We start from the raw sequence: 18396 nt of genomic DNA, 5'->3' as shown, positions 1-18396 counted from the left end.
CAATATTTTCAAGATAATCGGCTCGAATATCTAATCAATTTAACCAATAAAAGTTTTTCAATTATTTCAATTTAATCTAAATTTTTCAAATAAAAGGAAAATTTAAACTTAATAATTTTAGATAATTAACTTAAATCTTCCTAAGATTCGAGATGTTACAATGTTATGCATTGTTTACATCAAATTTCTTTTTAGATCAAGAACTTCACATTTCTTGAGAATCAATTAATATATAATCGTACAAACTAAGGTTGAAGACTTGTTAATGATAGTATTTTTATTTTTATTTTATTTCATTAAAGATCAGCCGGTCACTTAAATAAAATTATTTTCTCCAAAGATTATACCAAAGTCAAGAAAAATAGAGGAAGATGAATAGATTAAAACAAGAGACTATCAATTTGATTCTTTGTATTTTTATTTAATTCATTGATACTGCATTTAAGAAAATCTCAAATACAGAATAATTATCAAGTGAAATGACCTCAAAAAGTCCATATCTTTTTACATAAATTGAAAAAAAATGAACAAAAAAAAAAGTGGTGATCATTGGTGTGGGTTAAATCTTAGGGTACCTCCAAGGTCCATGGGAACAAGGGGAACCAGCGAGTGTAGAACATCTTTAATTAAAGGTCTGTAGCTTGGTTTTCCTTGTACACACAAAACAGCCATTGCAGCAACCTAATGGACAACGGTAATGTAATAACCACACCCATATCATATATTTCAATCTACTTTCAATTTGATCCCTATAATTTTAATTTTGTTGGCTTCGTTAATTGGCTCGATTAATATTTAGGTGAGTTAAGGGTCAATTTGTAAAATTTAACTAAATAATAAACATCAATATCATACTAAGTTTAGCGATTAAATTTAGACAAATTAAATTAAGCTAAGAAACAACACTCCAAAAATGAAAGAAACGAACCTGATATAAGTGCTTGAGATCCATAGTATTTCTAATAACAGGATCTACTATGTTTGGTAACTTTGATCTGTCTGTGAGTTGAGGCATTGCCTGCATTGTCATTTCCATTATATCCATTATTATTTTGCTATATAATTTATATTGATTATATATATATATATATATATATAGATAGGGAGAGAGAGAGATTAAACATTAAACTTTAAACAAAAATAATAGGGAAAAAATGTAATGAATTCACTAAATTGAGTTAGGTATAGGTGTTGAAGCTTTTAAAGGGTTTACCCATGTGATGAAAGATTGGGATTGTGGTGTTGGCAGTTTCTCCATTGGCCTTGTTCCTAGCAGAAGCTCCAGTACCACAATTCCAAATGTATACACATCACTTTTTTCTGTTAATCTTCCTGCTAATAAAACATTCATTATACATCCTTAGGGGAAAAAAACCCATATAAATAATAAATAAAAACTAGGTTAGAATACACTTTTGATCCCTATACTCTAATAACTAAGGTTCTAGTTCCACTACTTTACAATTTGTAACAATTTAGTTCCTATTGTAAAAGTTATTAGTATCATGTTATGTGATCTTTTACGTGTGTTAGATTCATAAACTATCTGAAAATTAAATTTACTTATAAACTATGAAGACAAAGTCAGAAGAAAATTGACATTTAAGTTTGATAAAAATTTCACAATATGGACCAAATCCTTATAAATTGTAAACTATGAAGGACTAAATTATAACTTATTAAAGTTTAGGGTCTAAATTATTATATTTTTGAAAGTATATGAATTAAATCATAACCAAACTAAAGTTTGGAAATTAAATTGTTAGCTTCACCAAATTCAAAGAAGTGTTTTTAAAACCAAAAGAAAATACTATTCTATTATAAGTCTGTCTTACTTTTATTTTATCTATTTCTCTTTATTTCTTAAACTTTCAAACATTTTTCATTTTTTTAACGAAAAACTTCCTTCGATTAAAAATAAAACAATATTTTTTTGATACATAAGTTTATACATGTTTATATATATATATATATATATAAATGTTTACGCTCATATATGGTAAGTAAGAATTTGAAAATTAATAAAACTTTTAGTTAAATAATTAACTCGCAATATTTACAACCATATCTAACATTATCTGGCCAAAATTTAAAATTGAATTAAAATTTATTTTGATAAATGTACTTTCAAAATTAATTATTTTTATTTTGATCAACCATATTCATTTTTAGTCCTAGCATTTCTAAAATGTGTGATCCTATCAGTAAGATCTCAACACAAATTTTCAGGAAAAAACTCATAAATGCAATGTTAATTTATAGGAGAAAAAATCACTATATGTATGAATTAAACCAAACATAACTCAAATAAGTTTATAAGTCAAACTGAACGAACCGGATGAATTAAGTTGGGCTGAATCGGAACGAGTAAAAATAATGAGATAAAATAAGAAAACAGTAAGGTTCATTTTTAAGAGTACAAGAGCCATGATAAATGTATTGAAATTAGACATGCATTTATGAAACAGATGGCCTTTAATACTAAGTACTAACACACGCCCCCACAAGAGTATATCATTTAATCATCAAAATTTAATATCATAAAATTTCTACGGGCAACCCCCATCCGGGGTGCCATTATTAATCCTACGCCCTTGTATTGAATCAGACCCTTCTTTCCTAATAAGTTTTAAGATTTGTTTGATAATTATTTGATTTTTTATTTTTCATTTGAATCATCTACTTTTTTTTAAGTTTTTAAATTTTGTATTTGATTTCGAAAATACTCCTAAAATGTAGAGAACAAAAAATAGAAACCAATGGACTTAATTTTAATAAAAATTAAGAAAAACAAAAAAAATAAATGATTACCAAATAAGACTTAAATTATATTAGTCTGTCTAATAAGTTATTAAACTTACGTCCAATATGTTTCTCAACTTTCATATTTTGTGTTTGTAGATCCCTATGGTATTTAAAATTGTCTAATGGCCTAAACTTAAAAAAAAAAAAAAAAAAACTTACGTCCAAGATGTTGAATACAAAATTGAAAATTGACAAAATAGACACAAAGCTAGAAGTTCATAAACTAAACTTGTAACTTAACAATAATAATAAGGTGAAAATACCATTTTCGTGTTTATATTTTGAAGTTTATTCAATTTTATTCCATGTATTTTCAATAAATTTTAAATTAATTTTTACGAACTATAATAAGTGACTCAATGTGCCAAATGCTCAAAAAAAAAAAAAAAAAATTATAAAAGGGATGATAATGTGAAGTCTAGAAAGAACAAAAATAGGAAGAGGAAGTACCTTAGCGTTGAAGTTGGAATCGAGAAGGATGTTGGAAGTCTTCAAATCTCTATGAATAACTGAAGGCTTGCAATGCTCATGAAGGTATTCTAATCCTCTGCTCATTCATAACGTTCCTTAGCCTTGCATTATTTTATACATAATTTAAATTTGAAGAATTTCTTGGTAATAGATGAAGAGAAAGAGATGCTTCCAAGAATTGCATGTTAAATATATAAAATCGTTATCAAATAAATCCAAACATTTTTTAAAATAATTAAAATTAGAAGTTGTTAATAAAAGGGAAGCAAGGGACATGCCTTGCAACATCGAGAGCAGTCTTCATCCGCATGTGCCAACTTAAGGCCGAACCACGAGAGGAGGGCCCTGCGCCATCAATTTTCAACTTACAAAAATTAAAAATAAGATAAATAAATAAAGGATTGAATCATATATTTTAGTCCTGATATTTTATTTATTATTTCAGTTGATGCTAAAATTGAGACTAAGTAATGCACGCTCTTTGCAACGGTAAAAATGCATCACATACCACATGCCGAGTTGCCAACCTCTAGTTTCAAATGGGTAAAAACATACTTTTTTAGGCAAGTAAAAAATAGATTTGGAACGATTTTTTTTTTTTAAAAAAAGATTAATAATAACAATTAATGCATTTTTTATTTGTTCTTTTCATTAAAAAAAAATACATATATTTTTAATAAAATGCTTAAATAATATTTTCGATATAATATATAAGGATGATGTTGATTTAGGTTAAAGTTAGGAATCTATTAAGCATATAACTAAGGTCCTTTTGGTAACCATTTTGTTTTTTATTTTTATTTTTAAAAATTAAGTCTATGGATACTACTTCTATCTCCAAATTTCTTCTTTTGTTATCTCTTTTTTACCGATGGTTTAAAAAACCAAGCCAAAATTTGAGAACTAAAAGTTGTTTTTGTCTTTGAAATTTGGCTAAGAATTGAACCATTGTACTTAATAAAGATGTAAATTATTGTAAGAAATGTAGATGGTATAGGCTTAATTTTCAGAAACAAAAATTAAAAACTAAGTGATTACCAAACGAGACCTAAAATATCATTTCCTTATTAGATACTAAGGAAACAATTAGATACAAAACTCAAAGAAGAATTAAATTAAATTTGAAAATAAGAAAAGAATTACCATGCAGTTGAGTTTCTAGAGATCCATTCTCCATGAGCTCATAAACAATCAACTTTGTGTCTCCCTCACTGCTACATCCCAATTGGCAAATAATATTCGGATGATGAATACTGCTCAATATATTAACTTCGTTCTGCATCAAAAATAAAATCAAATATTCCAATTCAATTTTTTTTAAAACAAAAAAAAGAACAACGATAATAATAATAACAATAATTATCTAAATTCTTAAATACTTATAATGTTTTTTTCTAGTCCTGATAATTCTTTGGTTTTTGAAAAATAAGATTAAAAAGAAACCAAACTTAAATTTTGTTTTGTTTTTGTAATTTGTTAAGAATTCAAATGTTTAGTTAAAAAATGTTAAAATTATAGTAAAGAAATTATAAGAAAGCAAACCTAATTTTCAAAATTCAAAAATAAAAAATCAATTGGTTCAGTTTCTTCCCTCTATTTAGTCTATGAACTTTTAAAACGTATCTAATAGATCATTGAACTATCGAATTTGTGTCTATTAAGCCCATTAATTTTGTGTTGATTAGATTTCAAGGTATTTCAAAATTTTAAAAATTTTATTTCAATACAAAATTGAATTTTATGTTAATAGGCTTGTAGCTTTCAATTTTATCTTTAGTAGATGTGTCTTGTTAATCAAAGACTTATTAAACATAATAAAAAAAGAATATAAAATTAAAAGTTCAAGTTGAAATGCTTATTAGTCCCTTTTAAAGTTAAAGTGTCAAATAGACATACCTTAAAGATCAGATTACGAAAACTTGTAATTTGACACTTTTTTTTGGCTAAATTTTAGTTGAACAGTTGAGGTTTAGGATTTGGATAGTTAAAAAAACAAATGAATTGCATATCAAACTCAAATACCTTCAACTTTGTCTTTTATTTCGAAAATATCTCTATACTTTCAAAAATTGTAATATCATTCTTCAACTTTTATAGACGTTTTAAAACTACTTTTAAAATATAGATACTCTAAAACTGAACAAAAATCGAGATTTAAAATTACGTGGCGATGACAATATAATGATTTAATTTTTTTTAGGTGACTATCACATCATTTTATATCTCAGTTCTCCTAAACATATTTTTGAAATACTTGTGAGAGAAGCATAGGTATATTTTTTAAACAAATGACAAAGTTTGAGGGCATATTTTATAATTAAACCCAACGAGAAAGGCATCACCTCAAATTCTCTGTCAGCTTGGGAGCCACTGCAATCAATCTTCTTCACAGCCACAACCAAATTATCATCCAACAAAGCCTTATAAACTCTCCCAAATCCACCTTCACCCAATACATTGCCCTCCTCAAAATTCCCAGTAGCTTTCTCCAGTACTTTGAAATCAATCAATGACAAACGTCCCTTCTCCCCAATCACAAATGGAGTTAATCCAATCCCCTTCTTCGCATCTTATGATTCACACACACACACACACACTCTTTTTCAGATATTTCTAAATAATCCATTTGAATGAATGATCTTAACACAGATTTCAGATTCTAGGGTTACCTTTGCCTTTGCTTTTACCAGCGTTTCTCCTTTTCCGGTGAATCCACAACCAGAGCAATGAAAACAAAGCGGCGATAAGCAGGGAAGAGCAAAATACAGCTACAGCCACTGCCATTTTCGTACGAGCTTCCATCTAACGATTGTGATGTCGATGATGTTCTTCACCTCAAAATTTAAATGAGACGTTAATGAGCAATTCGGAGAATAGAACAAACGAATTTATGTCAGAAATTTCAAATTAGGGGAAAAGAAGGATTAGGGGTTTGAGAATGGGATGTTTCTTGGTGCGGAAGATAGAATATAGAAAACGAAATTAGATTGCAATGTGTAATTAATGTAATTAATGTACCTACCGAGTGAATGAGCGGCGGTTGAAGAAGAAGAAATGGGAGAGATTGATGGAGACGAAAGAGGAAGTGATGGAGAAATGGAGAAAAAAAAAGGGGGACCGATGGCTGTATAACACCAACCAAGATGGGGCATCGCCATTGATTGGTCTTCTTCTTCTTCTTCTTCTTCTTCTTGCTAGGGTGAAAATGGCGAAATCTGATGAGTTTCAGAAATGGGTGAGAGGAGAGATGGTTTTGTAATAAAAGGGAGGGACTGCTTGTTTCGCTTTCATGTTCCAATTTGAATTTTCTACGAAAATTGCAAAAATAAACCAACTTATTACAAATTTACCCTTCAACTTTGTTATATATTACCCTTTGTAAAGGAAATGGGAGAAAGAACGAAAGAAGAAACCTCCACGTAAGCTAAATTGAGATAGAGATGAGTCATCTCCGCCCATGTGCCTATATCTTAATAATAATTATTATTATTAATAATAGAAATTTAAAATTAAAAAAAATTGTCAAAAATGGGCCTGAAGCCCTTTTTTGTTTCTAGCCCAATCTTTTCCCATGGGCCATTGGGCCATAATTAATTTGCATGTACACTACCAGTATAATATTGCCAACAAATTATACAAAATTTTGAACTTAAAAATATTTCTTTAATTACTCTTTAAAACTAATTATACCAAGAGATGTTCATAATAATTTCATAAGTTCAAGAGATGATTTGAAAATTTAAAAATTTAATGACCACAATATTTTTCAAATACTATCTTATCCATGTAGAGGACAAAAGACGATAAAAAAAATTATCAGAAAAATGAATATTCAAAATAAAAGCAAGAGAATAAATAATAATCAAACAAATTCGCATTCCGTTATTTGAGTTACAATATTCTAAAATAAGTAATGACGAAGAGAATATGGAAATGAAAAGAAGAGGGAAAAAAATTACCTTTTGGCCATTAATTTTCTGATTTTATTTTAATTTAGTCTCTTTTCAAAATGTTTTAATTTTCCCTCTAACATTTGAGTTTTGAGTTTTGTTTCATTTTTGCCCTAGATTTCATTGTTTACGTTTTTAACTTTGATTTTTAACTAAATACACACTTTCAATTTTTATTGTTAATGTCTATTGAATGGTTTTGAATAATGAAGTGAAGCTTTAAAATAATTTTAATGGAGATGAAGAATAATGAAACTTAATTAATCATACTTGTCTTAAATTAATTAAGAAAATTTTAAATAAATAAGAGAAACTATTTACACAAAATAGAAAATTTTAATATTCTTTGATAGAAACTAATACAAGTCTATCACTGATATTAAATCATAGACGTTGATAGAAATCTATAAATGTCTATTGATGTTTTTTTTTTTTTTTGCTATTTATGTAATTAATTTGACATTTTTTTCTATCTATGAAAATTTCTCATTAATTAATATCATTAATACTAAAAAAAAGAAAGAGGATATTTAGTGAAAAATCGATACTAAATTGAAACAAAATTCAAATTTCAATGATAAAAATATAATATTTTAAATCTTCGGGACTAAATCGAAATCAAACTTAAAATTTAATGACTCAAAGCATAATATTTTAAAATTTATTGATCAAATAAAAATTAAATTCAAAATTAGGAGGCGACATATATATATATACTAAAAGAAAAATACTCACAATTTAACATTTTCGAACCTCTACAATAAAGACAAGCACGATAAAGTGGACTAGGGCCAAAAGGATCTATAAAATAAAATTTAAAACAATAATAATTAAAAATATATATATTTGAATAACAAATTTTCCCTAGTAATTTTGATATATATATATATATATATTACAAAAAATAATAATAAATAAATAAATAGAGGTTTATAGCTTCTTTTAGTATTTTTAAATTTAAGCTCAAGTAAGTCAGTTGAGCCATAATTGGTGTGTAGTTTTTTCTTAATTAAATAAACAAAAATTATCCTTTTTTTATTTAGAAACAAAAAAACAGTTAGAAAAAAAAAATGTTCGCACGAGGCTTCCGAAGAAACTTGTTTCATGGAGTTGAACTTGAGTTGGTGTTTGATATTAAAGTTGATTTGATGTGATGTGGTTCGATCTCTAATACTTGATCCTCTAATTCTCTCTCAGTTTGATGAATATGCTTGACTTGAAGAAGAAAAGCACCGAACGTTCTTGAAGTAGAAGTCCTAGAAGAGTCTTTTTTGTGTCTTCAAGTGTCTTCTGTCTTCTAGGAGTAGAGTCTTGAAAGAATACTTGCTTGTTGATGAATTATCTGGACTCTCTGAATGTGTAGAAAATGCTTGTATCTTCAAAGGACTTCAGTCTTTAGGTGTGATCAACTTCAGGAGTCAAGGAGTTTTCTTTCCCTATAAGCTCTCTCGAGTATAGAATTGTCCACCCCTCCAAATGAGGAGAGCTTATCTAGAGTTCACAAGTGAGTTTGGGCTTGGTTGATCCAAGGTCTGGCCTTTAGTTGGACTTGGGCTTGGTTAGTCCATGGGGTTGGCCTTTGGGCTCAATTAATCAAATTTAGGCCTGATTTGACATTTGGGTCAAATTCAGCCTATTTTTTTTTACTTAGTTGGACTTTGACCCAAATAATAATATCAAATTGGGTCAAATTAATCTTATCTGATTCAACTATCATGATAAAACCACATGGCGTCATCGAAATTTGTCTTCAACTCCAATTCAGGACATATTCAAGTCCTAATTGAGCCCAAATTTAATGATTTGAAATTTTATCATTAATTTAGTAAATGACGTGGCAACTTGTGATTGGTCTAAAATTTATCATTCAACAAGTGCCCCTAAATCTCGAAAAATATAAAGTTGGAATCAAAATCCAAATATATTTGTTATTGAATTTGACCGATGTGTCAGTCAAACTATGAATTTAGTACATAAGTTTAACTTGAATTTGGGATAAATTTTGGAATATTGCCAAATTTATGAAAATATTTTAGCTTTGTCCAATTTAATTTGATTTGGATTTAAGATAAAATTTGGGATATGCCCAAATTTTAATAAAAGATGATTTTTTTTCTTATCCGCTCAATAGGATACTTGAATTCAGAATATGGTCAAATTTTAATTCGGGATGAATTTTAGATCTTTCCCACAACTTGATTTAGAATCTAAATTTAGATGAATTTGATATAAAATTTGGAAGATGCCCAAATTTTAATTTGAGATTTTATCCTTAATAATTTGATTTGAGGATAAAAGTCTGATGATTTGGATTTGGGGTAAAATTTGGAATATGCCCAAATTTTAATTTGACTTAATAATTTGGGATAAAAGTATGATTTGGTGATTTAGGTGGGATAAAATTTGGAATATGCCCAAATTTTAATTTGAGATTTTATTTGCAATTTAATCTCAATTTGAATAATTTTGATTTTGAATAAAATTTGGAATATAGTCCGATTTTAATTTATGATTTTATCCAAATTTAAATTTGACTTTGAATAAAATTTAGAATATGTCCAAATCTTAATTGAAGATAAATTTGAGGACAAAATCTAATAAGATTAAATTAAATAGGAAATTTGTTTAATTTAATTTAAAATTAGGATAGAATCAAATTGGAAAATATGATAAAAAAAAATCTAATATTTTAAATCAAATCTTTTATTTGATTTGGATTTCCAAATTTGTTATGGAACCCAGGGAACCTCTATAAATAGGACCCAAACCCCTCCATTATCTTTATCCCCATCTTCTTCTAATCTTTCCTTTCTCTCCTTTTTCTATTGTTCTTTCATTTTTTTTAAAAGAAAATTTCGTATTTTTTTCTCTTTTTTTCCTTTTTTCTTTCTTTCTTTCTTTCTTTTTTTTTTTTTCCTTTACTTGCCTTTTTTTTTTTTTTTTTTTTTTTGCGCGTAGGTTTACTAATTTGTCCCCCTTACTTTTTTGTAGGAGCTAAAGCACAACTAAAGGGAGTACAATCGCGTCTTTTGTAGGATGATCGTCATGGGAGGGGCCCTGCAAGGCTTACAACTCTCTCATGCTTTCACCCTAGGGAGGATCCCGATAAGGTCTACCTTGTAGTACCGTTCGCATATCCTGAATGTCATGGGAGGGGCCTGCAAGGCTTACAGCTCTTCTATGCTTTCACCCTAGGGAGGATCCCGATAAGGTCTAGGTCTACCTTGTAGCACCGTTCACATATCCTGATCGTCATGGGAAGGGCCTTGCAAGGCTTACAACTCTCCCATGCTTTCACCCTAGAGAGCATCCCAATAAAGTCTATCTTGTAGCACCGTTCGCATATCCTGAACGTCATAAGAGGGGCCCTGCAAGGCTTATAACTCTCCCATGCTTTCACCCTAGGGAGCATCCCGATAAGGTCTATCTTGTAGCACCGTTCGCATATCCTGAACGTCATGGGAGAGACCTTGCAAGGCTTACAACTCTCCCATGCTTTCACCCTAGGGAGGATCCCGATAAGGTCTTACCTTGTAGCACCGTTTGCATATCCTAAACGTCATGGGAGGAGCCCTGCAAGGCTTACAACTCTCCCATGCTTTCACCCTAGGGAGGATCCCGATAAGGTCTACCTTGTAGCACCGTTTGTATATCCTGAATGTCATAGGAGGGGCTCTGCAAGGCTTACAACTCTCTCATGCTTTCACCCTAGGGAGGATCCCGATAAGGTCTACCTTGTAGCACCATTTACATATCCTGAATGTCATGGAAGGGGCCCTGCAAGGCTTACAACCCTCTCATGCTTTCACCCTAGGGAGGATCCCGATAAGGTCTACCTTGTAGCACCGTTCGCATATCTTGAACGTCATGGGAGGGGCCCTACAAGGCTTACAACTCTCTCATGCTTTCACCCTAGGGAGGATCTCGATAAAGTCTACCTTGTTATGTTACTCCTTTATCAAAATTTGAAGATAAAAGAAATATGTCATTGAGTATTGAGGAAGAGGCGAATATGCCATCAAACTTTGAAGATGAGAAGAATATGCCATCAAGCTTTTGAGCGGAGTTAGGTTGGCTAGAGTCGATCTCGCGTACAAGGCAGAGTCGGACGGACTAGAGTTGTCATCGCATATGAGGTAGAGCTTGGCAAACCAAACTTGATCTCCCATATGAGGTGGAACCACACCCACATTTTTTTAGAGGAAGCGAAGCTACACCAATTTTGGAGAAGGGGTGAAGTTGTACCAACATTTTGGAGAGGAAACAAAACCGCACCATGACTTTGAAGATAAAGCGAAGTCGCGCCATCAGTTTGGAGACGAAGCGAAGCCACGCCACAACTTTGAAGATGAGGCGAACCACGCCAGACTTTGGAGATAATGCGAAATTGCGCCAACATTTTGAAGATGAGGCAAAGTCGCGCCATCAGTTTGGAGATGAAGCGAAGCCACGCCATGAATTTGAAGATGTAGTGAACCATGCCAGACTTTGGAGATGAAGCGAAGCTGCATCATGATTTTGTAGACTGGCTCATTGAAGATGGAGCCAAGCCATGCACACCGATCTTGAGCTTAAAGATGGAGCGGAGCCATGCACATCGACCTTGAACTTGAAGACGGAGCGGAGCCATGCACACCGACCTTGAACTTGAAGATGGAAGTGGAGCCATGCACACCAATCTTGAACTTGAAGATGGATGTGGGGCCATGCACGTCAATCTTGAACTTGAAGATGGAAGTGGGGGTCATGCACGCCAATCTTGAACTTGAAGATGGAGCAGCATCGATGGAGCCTCTGAACTTGAAGATGGAGAAGCATCGACGAGACCTTCACATTTGAGTTCGACAAAGCATCGGCAAATCCTCCGCATTTGAGTTTGATGAAGCATCGACGAATCCTCCGCATTTGAGTTTGATGAAGCATCGACGAATCCTCTGCACTTGAGCTTGAAGAATCGGTGAATCCTCTACATTTGAGCTTGAAGCATCCGTAAATCCTCCGCACTTGAGTTTGACTAAGCATCGATGAATCTTCACATTGAGCTCGACTTCGCGACTTTGAGCATGAAGATGCCATTGAAAAGCCTCCAGACTTGAGCATGAAGATGAAACATCGACGAAACCTCTGAACTTGAAGATGGAAGAGCATCCGAGTTTGATTTTGAAGAGGAAGCAAAGTGCATTCCAAGTGTGCCTTTTATTTACTGTGCTAGCTCCTTACGAGGGACGAACTTCTTCAATCCGTTATGTTGCCCCCAATAGGGATTAACATTTCAATCTGGAGTGTCATTCCTTAATGGGGATGATCAACATCAATCTTGTAGTATCATATTTGCGTGGTTGTTGTACCTCTTCTGATGGACTAGACTTAAATTTCTTTAAGTTTCCTTCGTACCTTTAAAGAAAGGGATTAAATCATGACGTAGTTCAAGTGTTTTTTTTTTTTTTACACATTTGTTAAGCGTAAACCTTCTTGAGAAACTTGTCGTTGATTGGACCAATTCTTAGCCCATCTTGATCAACTATCTTGTACGCTCCGTTTGTATAGACTTCTTTGACGATGTAGGGCCCATCCCATTTAGGTGTAAACTTATTCCCCATATGTCTTGTTGTGATAATTGGTCTCCTTACGGCAAGTACTAGATCGTCGACTTGAAAGGACCGAGGCTTTACATGCTTATCGAAGGCTTTAGACATTCGTGCCTGGTAACATTCCAACGCTTATTGAGCTTCTAATCGTTTTTCATATAGTGCTTCCAACTCTTGGAGCCGTAGTTTGGCATTGTCCTCTGTAGTGAGCTCTTCTTGCACTGCCATTCTTAGCAATGGAATTTCTCTTTCCATAGGAAGGACAGCTTCTACCCCATAAACAAGAGAGTACGGGGTGACTTCTGTAGGGGTACGATGAGTGGTGCGATAAGCTCACAACGCTTCACCGATCTTCTCCTGCCAATCTCTCTTTGACTTGGAAACAATTTTTTTTTTTTCCAGTAGGTTGCACAATGTCTTGTTAAATGACTCAGCCAACCTATTTGCTGCGACGTTATACATGGATGACTTGTACTGCTTGAATTTGAATTTTTCACACAACCTGTCCATCAAACTGTTGGAGAATTATCTTCCGTTATCCGTCACGATCCGATGAGGAATACCGTACTGATGAATGATATGAGTTCAGATAAAATCCACCACGTTTTCTTTCTTAGCTTCCCTTAGCGCGATAGCCTCGGCCCATCTTGAGAAGTAGTCAGTGGCTGCAAGGATATACGAGTGCCCTACTGATGACTTAGGTGTTATAGGGCCGACCAGATCAAGCCCCCATGCTTTGAAAGGCCACGAGGCTATGGTTGGATGTAGAGGCTCGGGTGGTTGATGAATGAAATTCGCGTGATATTGACAGGCTTCACATTTCCTTGCATAATCCATTGAGTCTTGGACCATTCCCCACTAATAGTAACCCATTATTTTCAACTGGAATTGTAGCTTTGGTCCAGCTTGATGCGCGCCACATACGCCTGAGTGTGCTTCCTCCAAAGCCTTCGCTGACTCTTCTTTACTGAGGCATCGAAGGACAAGTCTTTCAAAGGATCGACGGTATAGGATCCCTTTATAGTAAATGAAATGCGCGGCCCTCCTACGAACCTCGATTTTATGACGGGGGTCATCTGGGAGCCTTTCATGCTCAAGGTAATTTATGATGGGCTGCCGCCAGTCTTCCTTGTTGATTAGATAGACTGATATCACATTCGTTTCCCTATATGTAGTCCCAACCGGAGGTACAACCCATTTCCGCCAAAGCGATATATTAAGGGGCACATTATCCAAGTCCATTAAGGCAGTGGCTAAGTTTGCCAAGGCATCCATTTTCTTGTTCTCTGTCCTTGGGACATGTTCCAACGCCACGCTTTCGAACTTCCCCATCAACTGGCGATGTAGGGATTCAAGTCATCATGTTTCACCTCGTACTGACATAAGAGTTGATTGATTATCAACTTTGAGTCACTGAAGATTTCTATACAAGCTACTTCAATCTCTAAGGCCATTTGGAGACCAATTATCAAGGCTTGGTATTCAGCGACATTGTTTGAGCATAACTCGGCAAGTGCGAAGCTATAAGGCAGCATGTGCTTTTCTGGCGAAATGAGGACGATACCTGCTCCCGTACCACTTTTTCATGTCGCTCCGTCAAAGAACATGACCCACGGCCCTGAGGTTTCTGTGAAGAGAACTTCATCATCGGGCAAGTCTTCACTTAACTCCCAATCCGATGGAACTGGGTGATCTGCTAGGAAATCAGCCAATGTCTGCCCTATAACTGCCCTTTGCGGTACAAAAACAATGTCGTATTATTGAAGCATGATTTCCCACTCGGCTAAACTTCCCGAGATGATCGGCCTGGACAAGATGTACTTGATGGGATCAGCCTTCGCAATTAAGTGGACTGTGAAGGCATGTATGTAGTGTCTCAACTTATCTATGGCGAAGAAGAGCGTAAGACACGTCTTCTCTATAGGGGAATAATTGCTCTCAGCTCCATTTAGGGTTCTACTTAAGTAATAGAGAGCGCGTTCTTTTCCCTTTTCTCTTTCTTGTGCCAATAATGCCCCCAATGATCTCTCTTGCGTTGCAATGGATAGTATCGACAGCTTGCCCGCTACTGGGGCTCCTAAGACAGGAGGGCTAATCAGGTACCTCTTTATGCTATCGAAAGCATTCTGGCAGGCCTCATCCCATTCGAATTTCTCTCCCTTTCTCATCAGTCTTTGAAAGGGTTGACACCGTCCTGCCAAGTTAGAAATAAACCTCCGGATGTAGGCCAGACGTCCCTGCAAACTTCTCAACTCATGTAGATTCCTTGGCCTTGGCATCTTCTGGATGGCATCGATCTTGGATTGGTCTATCTCTATACCTCGATGTCTCACAACGAAGAACAGAAACTTTCCTAAAGTTACGCTGAACGCACATTTGAGGGGGTTCATCTTCAACTGGTACTTTCGTAGGCGATCGAACACGGTTCTTAGATCTTTCAAATGGTCATGTCGTTGCTTGGTCTTGACCACAAGGTCATCCACATAGCACTCCACGTGTTTGTGCAACATATCGTCAAACAAATTCTGCATGGCACGTTGATAAGTAGTGTCGGCGCTCTTCAACTCGAAGGGCATTACCTTGTAACAATATATCCCTTTTGGGGTTCGAAATGTCGTCATTTCCTCGTCTACGAGGGCATTCGTATCTGGTTATACCCGAAAGATCCAACCATAAAGGATAAGGCCTCATGTCCCGTTGTCGCATCGACCATGGTTTTTGTGATGGGCAATGGAAAATCATCTTTCGGGCATGCGCTATTTAGGTCGCGAAAGTTTACGCAAACACAAAGCTGTCCATTATGTTTTCTAACCGAGACAATGTTGGCTATCCATGTTGGATATTTAACTTCGTGAATGAACCCAGCCTCAATCAACTTATTGACCTCAACCTCAATCTAGGGGATAAGTTCTGACTGAAAGTGTCGTTGAGCCTGCTTAACAGGTCGACACCCTTTTTTTACCGCGAAATGGTGGACTGCTACTTTTGGATCTAGTCCTGGCATCTCTTTGTATGACCAGGCGAAAAAATCCCTGTATTCGATGAGCAGACTCATGTACTCGTCCTCTTCCTCTTCCGAGAGGGATACGCTGATGAAAGTCGGACGTGGTTCTTCTACAGTAGATTCACCTCTTTTAGCTCGTCCACCGTGGATTGACCACCGTTCTCTAGACCTTGCGGAGCATCTTCCACTTCCTCTTCGGTCATACCCTCTTTGGATTCTTCGGTGATTGTGATGTGGTGGCACGAAGTTTCGCCTTCCTCATGCTCTAAATTTCCATTCTTAGGATTGGTGAAATCAATGTCATGCCTCTTTATATTGAGCGTGCCCTCACTTGTGTTTAGAGTAACGAAGGTCTTTCTCTTCATGCGTGAAGGGACGGTACTACGGATTTCTCCATCATTTCTTGCCTCTCCTGATGGCTTTTGGTCCGATGACGCTTCAACATTTTTTAAGGTCAATTCATCGCCAGATGGACTCTCGGGGTATCGGCCCCTTTTTTTTATGGTCATTTCGGGGGCGTCAGCACAAACTTTTCCCTTCTCCTTTGTCTTACTAGGGACATATTGGTCGAGGGGATCTTCAGCCCTCTCGTGCTTCAGGCGATAAAAAATAGGAGGTTTTCCTTCGTTCTCCATCGGAACTGCACCTAGTCTCTCGAAGGCTGACAGTCACTCTACGACCGGCGATTGACAGATGATTTCCTCATTTCCTTCATTTAGCAGAGTCAACCTTCGAAAAACTGAACATCGAGTAACTCTTGGAATAATATGTGGGCTTTCCCTTCTGTTTCTGTCATGCTTAACCTCTCGAAGACCAAGGCGCGTGCGACAGGCGATCTAATACAGTCGAAGGCTGAGGCTCTTTTTCTTTACCCTCCTTTTCTCCTGTATCATCGACTTTTTCTGCAGTGATATGATTACTGTTGGCCACTTTCCCTTTCGCCTTTCTGATTATATGGACTGGCTCTGACGGCTCATATCCGAGTCCCGACCTCGACGTGGATATAGTGTGTCTTTCTTGCAAAAGCTTCTTTTAGGTTGGCGAGAGTCGAGGTTGCTCATAAATCTTTAAACTCTTGAACTCAGTGTGAGTTGTGAAGTTGTAGCCCGCCTTCGCCAACAGCTTGTAAGCCTTGGGATCGAATCTGTCTTTAGTTTGCCTCTCGGACAACTTTAACCCTATCATTTCCACCTTCAACTTGTGGACTTCCTGCTTTGTTATCGACGTGAGGGGTGTGACGAAACTCTCCTTTAGAATTTCTATGTCTTCGACCTGCAAACCTTTTGAGCATTCCGTAAAAGGTGACTCACCCTTTTTTCGTCTCGACAAAGGGACATAGTGCAGAATCGGAGTTTTTGAGGTTTTTTGCCCCTCACCACGGGTGTTTCTCCAATGCCGAGGGATATTCTACTCTCTTTAGGGTTGGAGGCTTGTACCTTTCTAGCCGCCCTTTTCTCTGTGTCTATTGGCAACCTCGACTGGGATCCACCTGCTTTCTTTGCCAGCAAGTTCTTTGTCGGCATAGTCTCACTGGAATTCTCACTCTTTAGGTAAAACTTTGCATCTGCGAAGTGAGACTCGACCTCGAAAAATGGATTAGAATCTGCTTCAACCTTCTTAATCCCGTCTTGGTAAAACTTGAAACACTGATGTAGTGTCGATGTAATAACAACATTCCCATGAATTCAAGGGTGTCTCAATAGAAGCTTATAGGTGGTCTTTAAGTCTATCACATGAAACAGCGCGTCGGCCTTCAGATCGTCAATGAGGAGCTCCAAGCGTATCATGCCTATCGCCCTTTGGCTGCCTTGATTGAAACCCTGAATTACTAATTTTCTGTTTGATAGCTTTTCCATGAGTATGCCCAACTATTTCATAGTCGTCTTAGGCATTATATTGACGGCATATCCATTGTCGATGAGGATTCGACCCACTCTCTGTTCTCGAATGTATCCAGAGACGTACAAAGACCTATTATGTAATTTGGATCCCAGTAGCAGATCTTCGTCTGAGAAGCCTATGGATGTGTAACACGAGGCATAAGCACGTGTTGCAGAGGTCGATGCACCAGAGGCATTGGATTCTAACAGTGCCTCAATGAGGGTTGTCTTAGCTTATCGCGGGAGTGAAAGTAGGTCATTTATATTGAATGGTGACGAACCCTTTGGTTCTCCTATCAAATTTAATGGACCTGGAATGGTATATTCGTCCTCCTTGATATTGACAGCATGACATACAGCAACCTCTGGTGTCTTCTCTAAACCCCAATTGCAGAAGTTCTTCGGGAGAAAATTTGCTACGTTGTCTGTCGTCTGGGACGAGGAACATCCTCGTCTCTCTCGTCAATAGCTTTGGGCCTTCAAGCCTTCTTTCTACCCTTCCTTTTTTGTGTCTTGCTCCCTCTCTTGTAGCTTCTATGAGAGCATGGCTCTTTTTGGGTAGAGTTCTGTCTTCTCTTCTTACAGCGCACCACAAGAATCCAATATTTGTTATCGTCATCGTCAGCGCGCTCTCCTTCGTTTTGAGGATCTGTAGCTTGGACCTCCTGCAAAAACCGCACTACCATAGGTTCGAAGGT

The 18396-nt window shown here is 35.5% G+C and overlaps 2 protein-coding genes across 2 annotated transcripts; both read right to left on the bottom strand.

Annotated features, from left to right (window-relative positions):
- Window positions 1-400: 400 nt before the first annotated feature.
- Window positions 401-6503, bottom strand: LOC120084917 (putative receptor-like protein kinase At1g80640). The gene is made up of 10 exons (XM_090317244.1): window positions 6299-6503; window positions 5946-6104; window positions 5619-5845; window positions 4420-4552; window positions 3555-3621; window positions 3256-3352; window positions 1525-1546; window positions 1214-1332; window positions 929-1018; window positions 401-681 (listed from the first exon to the last, which is right to left on the bottom strand). Exons 2-10 carry the CDS (start codon window positions 6076-6078, stop codon window positions 547-549), a joined length of 1023 nt encoding a protein of 340 aa, XP_090173370.1. The 5' UTR covers window positions 6079-6104; window positions 6299-6503; the 3' UTR covers window positions 401-546.
- A 7169-nt stretch (window positions 6504-13672) lies between these two features.
- Window positions 13673-14146, bottom strand: LOC150034134 (uncharacterized). The gene has a single exon (XM_090317243.1). The coding sequence runs from the start codon at window positions 14144-14146 to the stop codon at window positions 13673-13675; it is 474 nt and encodes a 157-aa protein (XP_090173369.1).
- Between the last annotated feature and the right edge of the window lie 4250 nt (window positions 14147-18396).

Source organism: Benincasa hispida, chromosome 9 (genome assembly GCF_027475165.1).
Source record: "Benincasa hispida cultivar pf3 chromosome 9, pf3_genome.v1.1, whole genome shotgun sequence".
NCBI lineage: Eukaryota > Viridiplantae > Streptophyta > Magnoliopsida > Cucurbitales > Cucurbitaceae > Benincasa > Benincasa hispida.
This window is presented reverse-complemented; position numbering and strand designations above follow the sequence as displayed.